The sequence below is a fragment of the Eptesicus fuscus genome, chromosome 1 (assembly GCF_027574615.1).
Source record: "Eptesicus fuscus isolate TK198812 chromosome 1, DD_ASM_mEF_20220401, whole genome shotgun sequence".
In the NCBI taxonomy this organism is placed as follows: domain Eukaryota; kingdom Metazoa; phylum Chordata; class Mammalia; order Chiroptera; family Vespertilionidae; genus Eptesicus; species Eptesicus fuscus.
In genome coordinates this window covers 103,952,401-103,970,307 of record NC_072473.1, presented here as the reverse complement: position 1 = coordinate 103,970,307, position 17,907 = coordinate 103,952,401, and the positions used below count along the sequence as shown (strand labels likewise).

General features: G+C 42.9%; 1 protein-coding gene across 2 annotated transcripts in view; it reads right to left on the bottom strand.

Annotated features, from left to right (window-relative positions):
* The window catches only part of FGF13 (fibroblast growth factor 13), a 665,129-nt gene that overhangs the window by 105,265 nt on the left and 541,957 nt on the right, over positions 1 to 17,907 (bottom strand). The window contains exon 1 of one of the 2 annotated variants that reach the window (XM_008159154.3): positions 343 to 1,140. The exons of the other annotated variant lie outside the window; for it this stretch is intronic. Coding sequence (XP_008157376.1) covers positions 343 to 529 — 187 coding nt within the window. The 5' untranslated portion in view covers positions 530 to 1,140. Of the gene's footprint in view, positions 1 to 342; positions 1,141 to 17,907 lie in introns of those variants that run through there. 2 annotated transcript variants of the gene reach the window in all.

Here is a 17,907-nt window from a genome sequence, read left to right as displayed (position 1 = left end):
CACACACACACACACCGTGTCCATTTCTGTATCGCGCCTGCCCAGGGGCATGCACACATGTGGCACGCCTAAAGCTAGGGGCGCGCCGCCAGAGCAGGGTATGGCCCTATGCTCTGCGCCTGTCCCATGGCAGTGGCAATGCAGCAAGCCCGGTGCTGTTATGAAGGAGAGGAGAAAGCAATCACTTCCCTCAACATGCACATTGGCTAGGTGGCCACATCCATACAAGATGGGCCACCGACAAACTCACCTACGCTAACCTACACGCCCTCTAGCTCCTCCAAATTCGTAAAGTATGAAGCAAACAACAACAAAACAAAACCAACAAAAGCCCCTTCCGACCTGGTCTCCTTCTGCGCCTCTTTTTGGAGCCGAAGAGTTTGACCCGGGAAAATACGTTTAACTTGTTTTTGTCGCAGCTGGTCTTGCCTTTGCTGGGGCTGCTGACACACTTGCAGGCGTTGGATTTCTCGCGCTCTCGAGCTTGTCTCTTCTGCCGGATCAGGGAGCTGGCGATAGCCGCCGCCATGGCCACGACGCCCACCACCACCACTTCTTTCGCTGCCCCTTTCTGGCTTTGCCTCCTCCGCCTTCTCCTCCGCCGCTGGTCTGCTGTCTTGCGCCTTTGCCGCCTTTAGCTCTTTAGCCTGAGCTCGCCGGGACTTCTCTGCTCAAGGGCTTCAGCCCAGGAGGGGGCTCAGCATGCCGTCTGAGCTCCTCTGGCAGTGGTCCCGCTCCCGCGCGGGCTGTGGGATTCAAGCAGCAGGCTGCCTGGGTCAAGCCTACGCCACAGCCCCGGGTCGGGATCGCGGGCGAGACTGGCGTACAGAGGCAGAGCTGCGCGACTGCGTGCGCTTGGCCCCTGCGCCCCGAGGACACTGTGCAAGTCCAGGCGGCTCTGGTCGGAGTTTGGCGGCACCCCCCTCCCCCGGCCCTGTGCCTCGCGGAGGGGGTTGAAGGAGGGAGGCGAGGCGGGCGGAGGGAGTGCGCGGGCGGGAGAGAGGCTGGGAGTGCAGGCGGCGGAGGGAGGGGGAAGGGGGGAGCGCGTCCTCACCCCGGCCCCTCGGACCCTTTGACTAGTCCTTGCAACTTCTTGGGGTGACGATCGGGAAAAGTTGGCTGGTGTCGGTGTCAGCTTTCCGACGGGGATCAAACAGGTAATGGCCTCCCATCTTCGCGGTGGTTGTCGCTGCTGCTGCTGCTGCTGCTCTGGGCTGGGCGCGGCACGAAGTCTGAGCACCAGAATTCCGTCGCTGCAAGCAACCTCAGGAAGAGCTTTTTTCCTGCTCCTCAAGCTCGACAGCCTCCCAGAGGCCCCTCCCCTGGAGGCCCGGGCCTCTCCCACCCGCCCCCCACCCCCCAAGTCCCCAGCTGGCCGCTGGTGCTAACACCTGTAGGGGCTTAAGCAGTGCCCCATCACTAAATCCTTCTCCCTTCCTTTTCCCGAAAGGAGCTTCGGGAACAAACAGTGATGGAGGAGGTACCAGGATGAGCTAGTTGCATTGGAGGAGCGAGGGTGGGGGTGAAGGGGGTGGTGCTTGAAGATGGGGGACAGCAAGATGGGGTGTTTCTTAGTATATAACTCTCAGGTGACCAGGTAATGAATGCCCCAGCTGGAGTCCCCAGGAAGTTCCTCAGTTACTTGCTCTGAGCTCGGACTCACCACACACACACACCAGTGAGGTATTTCGCCTGGCGACACTTGTAGCCATTCTGGATAAAAACCCAAGCTCCCAGATGAATTCAGTCCCCCTACCCCCACCCCCACCCCCAAGGCAGCAGCTGTAGCAGTGGCACTGCAGAGCTGCTTCCGCACACCACGCTGCCACCCAGTGGTTTTTGCTGATTTTTCATTTCTAGCCAGTTGGCAACATCAGAACCCCGCTTTTCCTGTATGCCCCCTTATCCATTACGTTGGGGTTGGGATCCAAGCAGAGAGCTTGAATTGTGCGCCATAAGCAGTATTGGGGAAATGCAGAGCCCAGCCTATCCTCATTATTTAAATCCTAGCCCATCTCCAATCTCCTAACTTCTTTCTTCTTTTTTTTTCCCCCCACTTGCTCCTCAAGCTCAGGCAGCCTCTCTCCCTCCATTTCAGGAATCAAGTCCGGCCTTTTACTCACCTCACTCTATTCACAAGTTCTGTACTTGCCCTGTTCTGTATTTTAATCTGCAGTAGAAAAATAAGGAATGTTGAGGTCAAGAATATTACAGAGAATGGTATATATCCACATCCCTACCTTCAAACAGAAGCGACTGTTTTACTATTTTACATGATTTCTGATGCCAAAAAACGATGCCTCCAATAGGGCTGCTCTATCTTGGAGCTGCCACTACACTACCTTTACTGGACTTCCACCTCCTTCAGATCTTTTCAGAATAGATGTAGATGCAAAACCAAATGCCCAGACCCCAGCCCTTCTTTTCTTGCCTGAACTCCCAACTAGGAAACTCAGGCTTCTTAGCCCATCAGAGTTGAATCACCTTACCCTTCTGTAGATTCCAGTGGTCCACTGGGAGCTTCTGACACCCACACACACACACACACTTCTCCCCAATTTTGAATGTCTCTTGCCTCAACAGAAGCACTACTTTGTGCCTGCAGAAACAGGCTGGGGTGAAGGTTGCAGGGGCAAGATAAGACAGTTAAAGGAGGGTGATACCAAATGGTCTGAGATTCCCTGCAGAATAGCCTACATCTTTGCGCTTTTGGCTTTCCCACAACAAAATGGAGGACATGGTAGAATGACAAGTCAATTCAAGTATCCAATTCTTCAGACTTTGATTCATGGGGGGAAAGTCCTAGTCTGCTCCAACTGGACTTTGAACACCTTGAAACTCAGGACTAGGTCTTGGTCACCACCATATTACTATTTCCTGGCACAGTTCCTGTCACAGAGTTTATGCTCAATAAAAGCTTATTGGAAATAATTGATGATGACTGATTTATATTGATTCTGAAGGATGGGAGGATGTTTCCTGGCTCAGAATGTATGCGATTCAACTTCCAAGTATTATGAAGGGACATAATCTCACTAAAAGGAGGGTCAGACAAAAGCTAAATATTTGGGGTGTGGAAGGGGCAGTTAAGATATTCCTACTCACTCTCTGCATGTTTCTATCTTCTGAGGATCCCCAATCCCAAAGGTCTTTCTTTCTTTCTTTCTTTCTTTTTCCTTCTTTCTTTCTTTCTTTCTTTCTTTCTTTCTTTCTTTCTTTCTTTCTTTCTTTCTTTCTTTCTTTCTTTCTTCTTTCTTCTTGCTTCTCTCTTAAGGCCCCAAACCAAAGCAAGCATGAAAAAACTAAAGGACAAAGTTCTGATTCAGGCAAGGACTAGAACTTAGAAAAAGTGGGAATGAGGAAATGGTACTGAGAAAATGAGGGTTTTCCTACAGTCTTTTACCTCCACTTTCCACTAGAAGAGCACTCACTGTTGGCTTGTGCAAACACCATTCATAAGGTATTTTCAGGATGCCTGGAGAATTACTAGTATGGCCACTCGGAGGTCAGTATTAGAGGTAAAAGGGCATGGGGAAGACTTCAGGAATATACAATGGGGAGAGAACATCATGACAAAGTCACAAACAGAAACATGTAAATATTTAAGTTTTACTAAACTCTATGCCATGAGCTCATTGAACCACTGGGCCAAAGCTAATAAGATTCTATGTGTGTTTATGGATACCTTTCTTAAATTTTATAATCTTAAAAAATGAGAATGTATAGGGGGGCCACAAGCTCTTACTGCCACATGTTCCCATCAATCCATAAAAGGTACTTCTGCCTTTTTATAGCCCCCCCCCCATTATTATTCTCTCTCTATAGTTGAGAAGTAACTCATGATTGGTGAGAGTGAAGATAGGAGACTCTAACTATCTGTGTTCTGTCTACCTATAGACCACATGCATTCTCCTTTCTCCTCCTCTAAAGGAACTCACAGAGGCCTGTGACTAGATTGGAGGATCACCCAGGAGAAAAGTAGAAGAAGGCCATTTGGACTTTGGGTTAAAATCACAGTATGTCTTCAGCTTAACCATTAATTAAATATATATTTTTATCCTTTCCTAACTCTTGTGTGTATTTCTTAGGTACTTTAAAATTCAGATAAGAATGTGAATATAACTCTCAAGTCTTCAAAGGAGAACTGTGCCCAAATTCTAGTCATTGTTGGAAAGCATATAAAAGAAAGACTGCACTCCACCCTAGAAAAGCATATATTGTCTTTCCTCTGTGTTTTAATGCTACCCCAGTAGTATGCCATCTTCATGGGAAGAAGAAGAAATAACTTTCTATTGACAATTATTTCCAAAGTACCTTGTTCTACTGTCTTGTTCTGTGCTTGCCAGTTTGCACTGCACCCTTGCTATGGAACTTCCTGAGTCTCCTCCAGATTCATAAAGTTTCAATTCCCAGGGCTTCCAACTTCCTATGATGGGTGGATCCACTCTCCTTTGCTCCTCCTAGACCTCCTCCCCTCACTACACTATCCACCTAGCTCTCCTTGATCATGTTAAAGAAGGAAGCATACATAGCTCCTTTCTCCAATTCAACTCACAAAGAGTTCTAGCCTGAGTGATAGGAGAAATAGGGTTTCATTCTGACTGTTGCTAATGGGCTGTGTGACCTTGAGGATGCCATTTCTCCTGTTGGGGCCTCAGTTTTCTCATCATTAAAGTAACCCCGTACATTCAATTAATGACTTTCACATTGTATTCTACAGACACTAAGAGTACATGGAGGGGATATAAGTTTCCTCACCCATGGTTCATAACAGAATCTCTGCTTTCATTTATTTTATATATTGGGGCTTATTGTATGATTTCTTATGAAAAAAGGATTATATTGTTAAATACAAAATGTTTGAAAATCTCTGGATGAAATGTTCCTTAAAGTAATTTTGGTTCTGGGAGTCTATGATTTTATTTTATTTTGTACATGCCCCTATTCCTCCAAACTGTTTATCTTCCCCTCCTCATACTTTTGTCCTCTCCTTTCCACCCCACCAGAACATGAACTCTAAACTGGATTCCAATGAAAAACACATTAAGTCTCCTTGGCTCTATTCCTTGTGGATTCACTTGAGAACCAGGCGTTAGCATTCTTTTCAGAGAGAGTTACGTAATTTATCAGAGTATAGAATGCTAATCATTCTCTGCCAATCTCTTTTGGCAGGGCTCAGATGAGCTGTAAAGAAGCTAAGGGGACCTACTTTTAAGATTAATCTCCAGGAAAAAGACAGAAATCCAAACAGATGTGACTGTGATGAGTAAAAATGAGGGAATTCAGACAGCCTAAGTAGGAGCAGCCTCCAAGTCATTTGAGCAGGAAGGAATTGGCTGTCTTTCTGAAATTCTGAAAATGAGAGATTTCAAACACCCTTTCTTCATGAAGATAAGTTTAAATGGAGCCACTTGCCAGATTGCTATCTTCATTGCCCATCCATCAGAACATCTGAGTGAGCAATTACCAGGTCAAGGACAATAATGAGCTCAAAGTGAGGAAAGGGAGGCAGAATCAAGAGTACCAAAGTCAAGCAACATTGGGATCCCACCTTAACTGAGTAGGGCAGCAAAGGGGGTATTTAAGAGACTGCGCAACAAGTACCACCTTTTGTGGTCTATCTAAGTACATCCAAAGCCAAGAGAAATGACTGGATAGATACACAAATTAGGAGATTAGAGAAAAACCATTAGAAAAAGCATTTGACACCTAACTTCAAGCAAAACTGAAAATGCAATTTAAGGGACTCTTGTCAATGTGGCACTGGAATTCCAGAGACAGAAGAGTGATGACTGTATTTTATAATATAACCTGACATATTTATTAGCTGGCAATGAATTTCTCATACTCAGATCATTTGGGGGAACTATACTTCAGAACAATGGTCTCCAGAACCAATTTTTTAGCAATTGATAGGCTCTCCTGACTTGCATTCCTGATGAAAAGCCAAGGAATCCTAGGCTTGCATTGCACTAGGATGATGGCTTCGTCTTCATTATGTCCCATTTTTGAGATCATTCTCTAAATACTTAAGCTGTAGAATTTACTAAAGCCACCTCTAGTTTGTATTTAAAATCAATTGTGAACATACTGATTAATTCTGATCCTTTAAGAAGAAAAATCCTATAACCCACATAGGATTAATAATAAAAAGGTATTAAAAATTTTTATTAATAATGAAAATTCATTATTCAGTCATAATTTACAAAGCGTAAAACCATAAAGCACCCTGATGGTATTAATCATATCAATGAATTCAGATCTTTGCCATTTAATTAGTCATAGCAGCTGCAATATTAAGAGTTTAAGGCTGTGGATTATCTGCTTGGTCATTTAATCAAGAAAACCTGGAGAGAAATATTGGATAATTGGTGTCAAGTTTTATTTCTTGATCATAAGGAAAGAACACAAGGAAATGAATCTAAACCACAATTTGTGTAGATTTAAGTTTTGTACAAGGAAAACAATATTTTCAGTAGAGGTTGTTAAAATGCCATGATTGCTGATTTTCCTATAGTAGCTTTTTATGAATAGAACAGAAATTTTATCTATCTTGGTGGGTATGTGAGTTGATTTCCCTGAAGGCTCTCATCCAATCTAATAATAGACAAATATGCAAATTGACCATACCTCCGACACACCCACAAGCCATGCCCATAAGCCAGGCCCACCATCCAATCAGAGCGAGTATGCAAATTAACCCAAACCAAGATGGCTACAGCCACAGAGAGCAAGGTTTCCTAGGTAACAGAGGAAGCCAAGCTTTCCACCTGCCCTTGCCAGGCCTAAGCCTCCACTCAAGCTACAAAGTTTCAATTATTGAAGGTAAACAAATTCAAACAAATGGTGGCAGAATGGAGCTTGAGAGAGCAGGCCAGGGATGCCACCGGCAACAGGGGAAGCAAAGCTTTCCACACACCCTGGCCGGGCCCACCCGCTTAAGGCAACAAAGTTTCAATTATAACCCCAACACAAATGGCTGCCAGCCTCTGAGGGAGCCCCAGGATTGGCTCTGCTCCAGGCTACAAAGTTTCAAATCAATTATAACCCCAACACAAATGGCTGCCAGCCTCGGAGGGAGCCCCAGGCTTGGCTCTGCTCCAGGCTACAAAGTTTCAATTGTAGAAGGAAAATAAATTCCAGATACCAGGGCCTCCGCTTGGGTTGCCAGGGGGCGTGGCCAGCCTGCAAACCACCACAGGCCCCTCGCTCAGTCCGCCCCACACCCCAAGGGAACCCCCACCTGATCCGGGACGCCCTTCAGGGCAAACCAGCTGGCCCTCACCCCTGTACCAGGCCTCTATCCTGTCTAATAAAAGAGTAATATACAAATTGATCATCACTGCAACACACAATATAGCTGCCCCCATGTGGTCAAAGATCCTGCCCCCATGTGGACACAAGATGGCCACCACAAGATGGCCAGCAGGGGAGGGCAGTTGGGAGGCACCCAGCCTGCAAGGGAGGGCTGTTGAGAAGGACCAGACCTGCAAGGGAGGGCAGTTGAGAAGGACCAGGCCTGCAAGGGAGGGCAGTTGAGAGGGACCAGGCTTGCAAGGGAGGGCAGTTGGAGGTGATCAACCCTGCAGGAGAGGGCAGTTAGGGGTAACCAGGCCGGCAGAGGAGGGAAGTTGGGGGCAAACAGGCTGGCAGCAGAGTGGTTAGGGGGTGATCAGGCTGGCAGGCAGAAGCGGTTAGGGGCAATCAGGAAGGCAGGCAGGCAAGCAGTTGGGAGCCAGCAGTCCTGGATTGTGAGAGGGATGTCCGACTGCCCGTTTAGGCCCGATCCCACCAGGGCAGTCAGACATCCCTCGAGGGGTCCCAGATTGGAGAGGGTACAGGCTGGGCTGAGGGACAACCCCCCTCCGTGCACGAATTTCGTGCACCGGGCCTCTAGTTCTATTATAAAAACTATACTATGTACTATTTATATTACCCAGAGCCTGCAACCAAGAATTGGTCACAGGGAGAGGGGAAGCAACATCATTGCTAAGAAAGCTTAAGGTCTTGTCCCTATGGGGCATGGACATAGCTAGTGCCATTGATTTTGGAAATCCATATTGGGTGAACTTGGAGCATGTGGGTCAAAGCAGTTAAACCCATTTTCTAAAGTTTCTCTTGGCCAACGTTTGGGAAATACTTTCTAGATACAATAAATTTATTCTTAACCAAATTGGTTGCCTCATTGGTGACAGAGCCAATAAAAGCCCCAGCTTCTCTAAGTAAGGATGATTCAATTTTATTAAATAACTAGAGGCCCAGTACATGAAATTCATGCATGGGGAGGGGGGTATGTCTCTCAGCCCAGCCTGCACCCTCTCCAATCTGGGACCCCTCGAGGGATGTCTGACTGCCCTTTTAGGCCTGATCCAGGACTGCTGGCTCCCAACTGCTCGCCTGCCTGCCTTCCTGATTGCCCCTAACCACTTCTGCCTACCAGCCTGATCACCCCCTAACCACTCCCATGCCAGTCTGTCTGCCCCTAACTTCCCTCCCTTGCAGGCCTGGTCACCCCTAACTCGCCTCCCCTGCAGGCCTGGTCACCCCTAACTGCCCTCCCCTGCAGGCTTGATCACCCCCAACTGCCCTCCCTTACAGGCCTGGTCCCTCCCAACTGCCCTCCCCTGCTGGCCTGATCACCCATAACTGCCCTCCCTTGCAGACCTGATCCCTCCCAACTGCCTCCCCTGCTGGCCATCTTGTGGTAGCCATCTTGTGTCCACATAAGGACAGTCATCTTTGACCACATGGGGGCAGCCATCTTGTGTGTTGGAGTGATGGTCAATTTGCATATTACTCTTTTATTAGATAGCATAGAGGCCTGGTGCATGGGTGGGGGCTGGCTGGTTTGCCCTGAAGGGTGTCCCGGATCAGGGTGGGGGTTCCCTTGGGGCGTGGGATGGCCTGGGCGAGGGGCCTATGGTGGTTTGCAGCCGGCCATGTCCCCCAGAGACCCAAGTGGAGGCTATGGTATCTGGGATTTATTTATCTTTTATAATTGAAACTTTGTAGCCTTGAGCAGAGCCAAGCATCCTGCTCGCTCCGTGGCTGCAGCCATTTTTCTTGGGATTTATTTATCTTCTATAATTGAAACTTTGTAGCCTTGAGCGGAGGCCTGGGCCCACCAGCGCAGGTGGAAAGCTTGGCTTCCTCCATTGCCGGGGGTAACCCACGCCTCCTGCTTGCTCCATGGCCGCAGCCATCTTGGTTGGGTGAATTTGCATACTCACTCCTGATTGGCTGGTGGGCGTGGCTTATGGGTGTGGCAGATGTGTGGTCAATTTGCATATTACTCTTTTATTAGATAGGCTATTTGAATATATTGAAAGAGAAGTTGCTATTTTATGAACTGATTAGTGGCTAACAAGCATAAATGAGGTGTTTCTATGATGAGACATTTATGGCAGATTAAAAATGTGCAAGACTCAGAGGCAAAATATCTGTAACGCTGGGTTCATTTCTTGCCCAGTGAACTAAGTAATATAAATGAAAAGCTAGGGGAAAAAATGATGGAGGATTTAGGACAAAAGCAAACAATCAGTAATTTTCCTGGATCTAAGTTTTTTCAGGAAATAAGATTTCTGGAAAAAGGTGACTTAAACTCAGAATTTGAAGATGGGAGTGCAGTGCTTGTAAACGATGGTACATTATTACTTAGCATATAGGGGTGGGCTTCTAAGACAGAAGAAAGAACTCTGTATTGATTACCTATTTGCTAATGACACTGATTCCACCAATTTCCTATCAAGAGTTGTCATTTTTTAAAAGTATTTTTTTATTGATTTCAGAGAGGAAGGGAGGAGAGAGAGATAGAAACATCAATGATGAGAGAGAATCATTGATCAGCTGCCTCCTGCACACCCCCAACTGGGGATCGAGCCCACAACCCGGGCATGTGCCCTTGACTGGAATTGAACCCGGGACCCTTCAGTCCATAGGCCGACGCTCTATCCACTGAGCCAAACCAGCCAGGGCAAAAGTTGTCATTTTTTAAAGAAGCAGAGAGATAATGAGAAAATAGTTCTGTGTTCCCTCAGTATTAAGAATCTTGATATCTTGTTTTGGACACCAACCAGGATTTGGGCAGTAGCACATGCTGAATTCAGAGGAATGATATCCTCCAGATTCTAAGGAGACAAAGGAGAGGTCCATGATCCACCTGAGAATTGTGCAGATACCCTAGATTTAAAAAGCTAACTTAAATATAACTGGTATGCACTTTTATATTGGTTATCTTAGTTTCAGATGTATAATATAGTGATTCAACATTTTTATCCCTTACTATATGATCACCCTACTAATTCTAGCAATCATCTGTCACTGTGAAAACTTATCACGATATTACTGACTATATTCCCCTTCACTTTTTCACCCATCCCCTCACCCCTCCCTTCTGGTAACCATTCCTTTGGTCTCTGTTTCTCTGAGTCTGTTTTATTTTGTTGGAATTTTTTTAGGTTACACATATATATGAAACCATAAAGTATTTGTCTTTCTCTGCCCAAATTATTTCACTTTAGCATAATACCCTCTAGATCCATCCATGTTATAGCAAATGGCAAGATTTCATTCTTTTTTATTGTTGCATAATATTCCGTTGCATAATATCTCACACACACACACACACACACACACACACACACACACACACACACCACATTTATTTTATTGATTCACCTAGATGGTTTTTAAACTCTCCACTCTACTTTCAATTTTTGGGGCCAAAACTTGTGTTTCAAATGCTGATAACACTCAATAAATTCTGTGGTTATAATTGGACAAGCAACCTGTTCAGTACTGTAACTATTTTTCTTTAATCCTTACAACAACCTCTAAGGTAGATATTATCACTATTGACATTTTACAGATTAGGAAAGTAAAGTCTGGAAAGATTAAGTGATATATCTATTATTTCCTGGCCTGTACACAGGTGGTAGTGCCAGTGTTTAAGCCAAGGGTATTCAGCCAATACAATATATGTGTACAACACCAGCCTTTAAATATGACTTTTTCCTCTTTGGCACTGTTTCTGGAATTTTGGTTGCTGAACAGTGTGGAGCCTGTTATGGCTATCTCTTGGCTTGGATAACAGGCAAAGATGGGGAATATAGAATGATTTCAATTAAGTTAAGTTTTTTCTTTCTTTTTCTTAACAAAGGTGAATTATAAAACAAATAGGAATAGATATGGCCTATGTTTAGTTGTCAGCATAATTCTTATACTTATAATAACTTCTTAGAGTGATATTTAAAGGAAACTGCTACATTTTGCACTAAATGAAATGATTATAAATCACTGCTTAATGTCATTTTGGGTTTCTCAGCTCAGAGAGTACTTTGACACCAGTACCTTCTCCAACTCAGGTAATCTAGAGCTTTAGAATGCTAAGACCCAAGAGATACTCTCTGGCCTTTATCTTCATCACTACTTCACAGAGATAAGAAGTTAAAGCACTCACAATTCTCACAATTCTTTACATACAGGGAAAAGTGGCCTTCCACATTGTAATCTTTTTTGTGCCATTTGCTTTCAGCTATAAGAAATTCGACTTCAGCCAAAAGAGAGAAAAATATTACAGACAGTGTATGCGCTACCACTCCTAGAGCACATGACTATCCTTTTGCAATCAGGAATTTTTTTCTGTATTCATTCTAACTAATTTGCTCTAACTTTCCCCCTCTGATAAACAGCTAAAAGTATAATCAACAGATTGAAATCATTTTATAACTTCTGCAACCACTGAATACCTCAAGCAATTTTTAGAACTTGATTTCCTAACAGGGGTCTTGATGCTCAATTAACAATCTCATTCTAGAGGAGAGGTATGAGATAAGAGTAGTTGAATAAATTTGCCCTGAGTCAACTTGTTCACTCACTCATTCATTCAGTCAGTCAATCAGTCAAGATTTACTGAGAACTATTTGGCATGTACTGAGCTATGCCCTGAGGGATGCATGATAAAACTTTAAGCTAACAAATGAATTAAAGAATATGGGAAAATCACTAAGCCAGAAAATACTGGTAATTTTCTATGTAGACTTCAGTATCCTTATTGAATGGGGACAACTAGGACTTGGGTGGTATTTTAATATGTTGAAAACATTTTTAAAAATCTTCCTACTTACTGAATTCCTCTTCCTGACCCTAAAATTCCAGTGCCTACTTTGTCAGAATCTTGTATTCTGTGTTGTGGGGGGAAAAAACTTAACAAAATTACTAAGGGAAACAACAGTGCTCTATTTCATTATATGAATAACATAATATGTGTAACTATGTGTGTATGTGTATAAACACTCTAGGCTGGCCTTTGGCAATGCTGTAAAGCCAGCACTTCAATCCAGATGCCCACTGTCCTTTATGAGGCCCCACAGGAATCTGCTCTGACAGAGACTTTAGGATCCATGTTTTCCTAATTCTTCTCCTTCATGTCACATGAAACTTATATTAAATACTTTTATTTCTGTTGTTAATTTGTCTTTGTCTGTTTAATTTTCAGACCCAGCCAAGCACCCTAAGAAGGTTGAAAAAAAAATTTTCCTCCCCTGCACTTTCCTCAGCTCAGATAGCTCCTCTGAGCTCTAGATATGTATAGTTCTATTCAAATGCCTCAAATACTCAGGACCTCAAACAAAAATCCAAAATTGAACTCATCTCCCAAACTGGTTCCTCTTCTCTTATTCCATGAGGCTATTAAGATTATTTCTTTTATCCTACTTCTTTCTGGATCCATCCATTATCTGAATCAAAGCAGAAACTTGAGCATTATCCTGAATTCTTCCCTCTCCCACCCATATCCAAGGAATGACCAAGCACTGCAGGTTCTACCTTCTTAATATAATTTATAAATTCCTATTGTTAAACTTTTACATATTTCTATTTCATTTCTTGCCTGAATTTCACCATAGCCTCCTCTCTGACCTATGATCAAATTGCTCTACTCATTGTTATAATTTGAATAGACAAATTCAATCATGTCATGCCCTGTAACATGTCTCAGTTGCTGTCCACTTACAAGCCCTCCATTATCTTGTCCCAGACATTCTTGTCACTCTGCACTGTCACACACTGTATTTCAGGTGTGTCAAAGTACTAACCTTCCCTCAAATAACCCCTCCTGCCCTTTAGCTACTCCAACTGCTATAACTTTAAAATTTCTATTCCTTCATAGTCAGAAAACTTTTCAAGATATATCTCAGGCACTATCTCCTCTGGGAAACTTCCCCTGACAATCCCCATGTAAAGACACAGTTTCCTCTTTTCTGTTCCACATCACCCTGTACATATAGTTACTATAGCATTTATAATATTAATTTCTGTCAAATTATCTGTCAGGCCTACAGTGAACTCCCTAAGGCAGGGACTAGGAATTTGTATCTGGATCCCCAATTTTGGACAGATAAGAGATCAATAAATTATATTTTCTTGGCTAAATAAAATAGATAATTCTCCCTCTCTATGTTTAGAAAGCAGACAGTATACATCTAGAGCAATGAAATATAGGACAGGATAAGAATAGGTCCTTGTACAATTCATATTAAAGTGTGGCCATGTATTAACTACAAACAGAAGAACTATAGTTCAGGCATTGAACTATAAGTCAGAGACTATTGCCTCTTTGTGAAAGGCAAAGTAAAATCAGCTTAGTAATTAGATTAGTCCATTTTTTAGCCATATTCTGATATTAAAATAATTATTTACAAGTATAAAACACTTTAACATTTGACAGAGCCCTTTTACAACCATCATCTTATTTGATCTGCATGGAAATTATTGAGGCAGCCAGAGTAGAATTCAATTAGCTCCATTTTACAGAACAGAAAACTGTTTGTCACCATTAAACAACAGATTTATTAATCAGTTTAGGCCCTACCACATTCCCAAGAGGAACTGCAGTTGCTTACAAAAAACAAACAAGTGTACAGGAAAATAAGATTTAAAACAAAGAAAAAAACATTGGGGTGAAGGAAGAGGAGTCAGCCACTAGAAGAGGCTAGTAGGGCTTCAAACTCAAGGTTTCTGAATCCTAGTCTGATTCCCTTTCAGCCTCATTAGACTTCCTCTAAAAGAGTGTGACCCACTGGATAGTGATCAGCAGGAGTTTTGTTTCCATTTAAAAAAAAAAAAAGGAGAAACCAAGATGGTGGCATAGGTAAACACCTAAACTGCTGCCTAGCACAACAATTTCAAAACTACAACTAAAAGACAAAATGGACATCATCCAGAACCACAGGAGGGCAGGCTGAGTGGAAATTCTACAACTAGAAGGAAAGAGAAAAGCACACTGAGACTCAGAGGAGCTGAAGAAGGCAGATGTACAGAGGAACGCGTGCGGAGAGGGCTGGCAACTGAGTACACGTCTGGCTTTCTCAATCGGGAGGGAGACAAAAGCTCCCGACTGCTTTGAACTCAAGTTCCGGGCGACACTCTGGGGACCCAGATTCATTTGGGGAGAAACTGGACTGTCTGGCAGTGGGCGAAACTCGAGGGCGGCTTTCTCTCAGAGGTGCTTGCAGCGATTACCACAGGACACTGAGACCCAGGGGCCTCTTAGGGCAGGGCTGACAGGAAACCATTGCTGTCTGCTCCGCACTGAGACTCCGCCCCATCCAAGCTGAGCACAGAGGCGTTTGCAAGTCTTGTCTCATAAGGGTGTATCCAGCACAGAAGTTCTCCCATCATAGACACAGCTGATCCTCACAGGCAATTGGCCTGGAGGTCAATTCCTCCCAGTGATACCAACAACAAGCAAGGCTTAACTACAACAAGACTGTGCACACAGCCCACAAAGGGGTGCACCAAGAGTGTCCACCTCAGGTAACTGGGGAGGCTGAGCCACTGGGCCCTATAGGACACCTAGGACACAAAGCCACTCTATCAACTCAGGGAAGCAGCCAAAATGCAGAAACAAAGAAACAGGTCACAAATGAAAGAAATGGAGGAAAGCAAACGACTGGATATAGAGTTCAAAACCACGATTATAAGGTTTTTCAAGAATTTTCTAGAAAAGGCCAATAAATTTAGCAAGACCCTCGAGGATATGAAAAAGGACCAACTAGAAATTAAGCATACACTGACTGAAATAAAAAATAATATGCAGAGATCCAACAGCAGACTAGAGGATCACAAGAATCAAGTCAAAGATTTGAAATACAAAGAAGCAAAAAACACCCAACCAGAAAAGCAAAAAGATGCCAAAAACAGTTTGGCTCAGTGGATAGAGTGTCGGCCTGTGGACTCAAGGGTCCCAGGTTCGATTCCAGTCAAGGGCACGTACCTTGGTTGCAGGCACGTCCCCAGTGGGAGGTGTGCAGGAGGCAGCTGATCGATGTTTCTCTCTCATCGATGTTTCTAGCTCCCTATCCCTCTCTCTTCCTCTCTGTAAAAAATTAATAAAATATATTTAAAAAAAAAGAAAAGCAAAAAGAACCCAAAAATATAAAGATAGTGTAAGGAGCCTTTGGGACTACTTCAAGCGTACCAACATCCGAATTATGGGGATGCCAGAAGAAGAGAGAGAGCAAGATACTGAAAACCTATTTGAAGAAATAATGACAGAAAACTTCCCCCATCTGGTAAAAGAAATAGACTTACAAGTCCAGGAAGCACAGAGAACCCCAAACAAAAGGAATCCAAAGAGGACCACACCAAGACACATCATAATTAAAATGCCAAGAGCAAAAGACAAAGAGAGAATATTAAAAGCAGCAAGAGAAAAACAGTTAGTTATCTACAAGGGAGCACCCATACTATTGTCAGCTGATTTCTCAACAGAAACTATGCAGTCCAGACGGGAGTGGCAAGAAATATTCAAAGTGATGTATAGCAAGAACTTACAACCAAGATTACTCTACCCAGCAAAGCTATCATTCAGAATTGAAGGTCAGATAAAGAGCTTCACAGATAAGAAAAAAGCTAAAGGAGTTCATCACCACCAAACCAGTATTATATGCAATGCTGAAAGGTGTTCTTTAACCTTTTGCACTCGGATGTCGAGTGCAAATTACTCTTTTGAATGTATCAATAATTTGAAATGTAAAAAAAATCCAAATAAATAAGTTTGTATGAAAAGAAACTCCAGTTTTTTATTCTACTGCCACACTTTGTAAAATCTAGGGTATTTAAAAAATTAAATCCCGAGTAGAATAAAGGAATCGAGAAAAAAGCAAGTGAGTACAAAGGGTTAAGAAGAGGAAGAAGAAAAAGCTAAAGATAAAAATTATGAACAACAAATACATATCTATCAACAAGTGAATCTAAATATCAAGTGAATAAAAAATCTGATGAACAGAATAAACTGGTGAATATAATAGAATCAGGGGCATAGAAAAGGAGTGGACTGACAATTCTCGGGGGGGAAAGGGATGTGGGGGGGGTGTGAGGGGTGTGGGAAGAGACTGGACAAAAATTGTACACCTATGGATGAGGACATTGGGGGGGTAAGGGCAGAAGGTGGGGTGGGAACTGGGTGGAGGGGAAGGAACTATGGGGGGAAAAAAGAGGAACAATTGTAATAATCTGAACAATAAAGAATTATAATAAATAAATAAATAATTTAAAAAACACACACACACACACAAAGCAACAATTTTGACCTCATAAAGCAAGTAGCCCAGTATCTATTAGAATAATCTCCCATCAACTGTAAGCACTGAAAATTAAATCCAAACTTAAATTACTGCAATTATCCTGCTTGGATTAGGAACCTAATCAACCAACAGAAAGAGGCAAGGTGAAATGAGCTGAGACCACAAAGAAAATTGGTCCATGAGGGTGCAGGGGCCCGGGTTTGTTTTGTAGAGCTACATATATACTGGAACATGAATGAGACCAAAAGGTAACTCGGTTTAGAGATAAGCGAATTCAGTTTTGACCACAACGCATTTAACAGACATCCACCTGCTCCTAGATTTTGTTGAGAATTTAAACAATAATGTGGCTTTACATGGATCCTGTGAACTGAACCAGAATCACAGTTACCATTTTCCTAAGTGTTTTACTGAAATTGAAAATGATAATACCTATAAAAGCTCTCTGGTGCTGACATTTCCAAGTCTCTTTATTAGCACAAACAAAATTAGAAAATGGAAAATATAACCTTTCTAGCCCCGTACTTTCTTCACAAGGGTATAAAATTGAAAGGCAGTCTATATTCTAGCATCATAACCAAATAGCAGGAATGATAATGACATGAGAGCAACAATAATAGCAGCTATTTTTTTAGAGCATTTACAATTAATCAGGCACTGTTCCAAATACGTTACATATGTTAACTTATTTAATTCTCACATTAACCCTATGAGGGAGGAACTATTATTATGTCCATGATATACATGTGGAAAACGAGATTTGAAATGGTGAGGTTAAAAAAGTTGCCTAGGTTCATACACTAACAAGTGCTGGAACTGGAATAATAACCTAGACAATCTTGTTATACACAGATATGCAAATAATCCTAATATAATCCCAATTTATAGTTATTTACTCATATAGATGGGTTATATATTTTGTGGATTGCTTCGGACTTTTTTTACTTCCTCTTGCTTTTTTGTTTTGTTGTTATTTGTATCATTGCTAAATTAACATTCCAGGAGTTAGGTCCCAGATAAGTAATAATATTACTAAACTTATTGAAAGGTATATGAATTTCTTCAAGAAGTATGAATACTTCTCAGTTTTTTCCCTTAATGCTCACTTCAGTGATTTCTGTCATATTTTGCAGCTTGGAAATCACTTATTCACATGTATACAACTAACACTGGTGTTGCCATGGGAATTTAGGTCAATGCTACTAGCAGGGGCCTGATTTGCATATTTTGTTGATTAGTACTGGTACTTGCTAATCCCTGTCAAATTCTCCCATCCACTGCCATGACTAATCTCATGTGTTGGTGATATATGGGATTCATG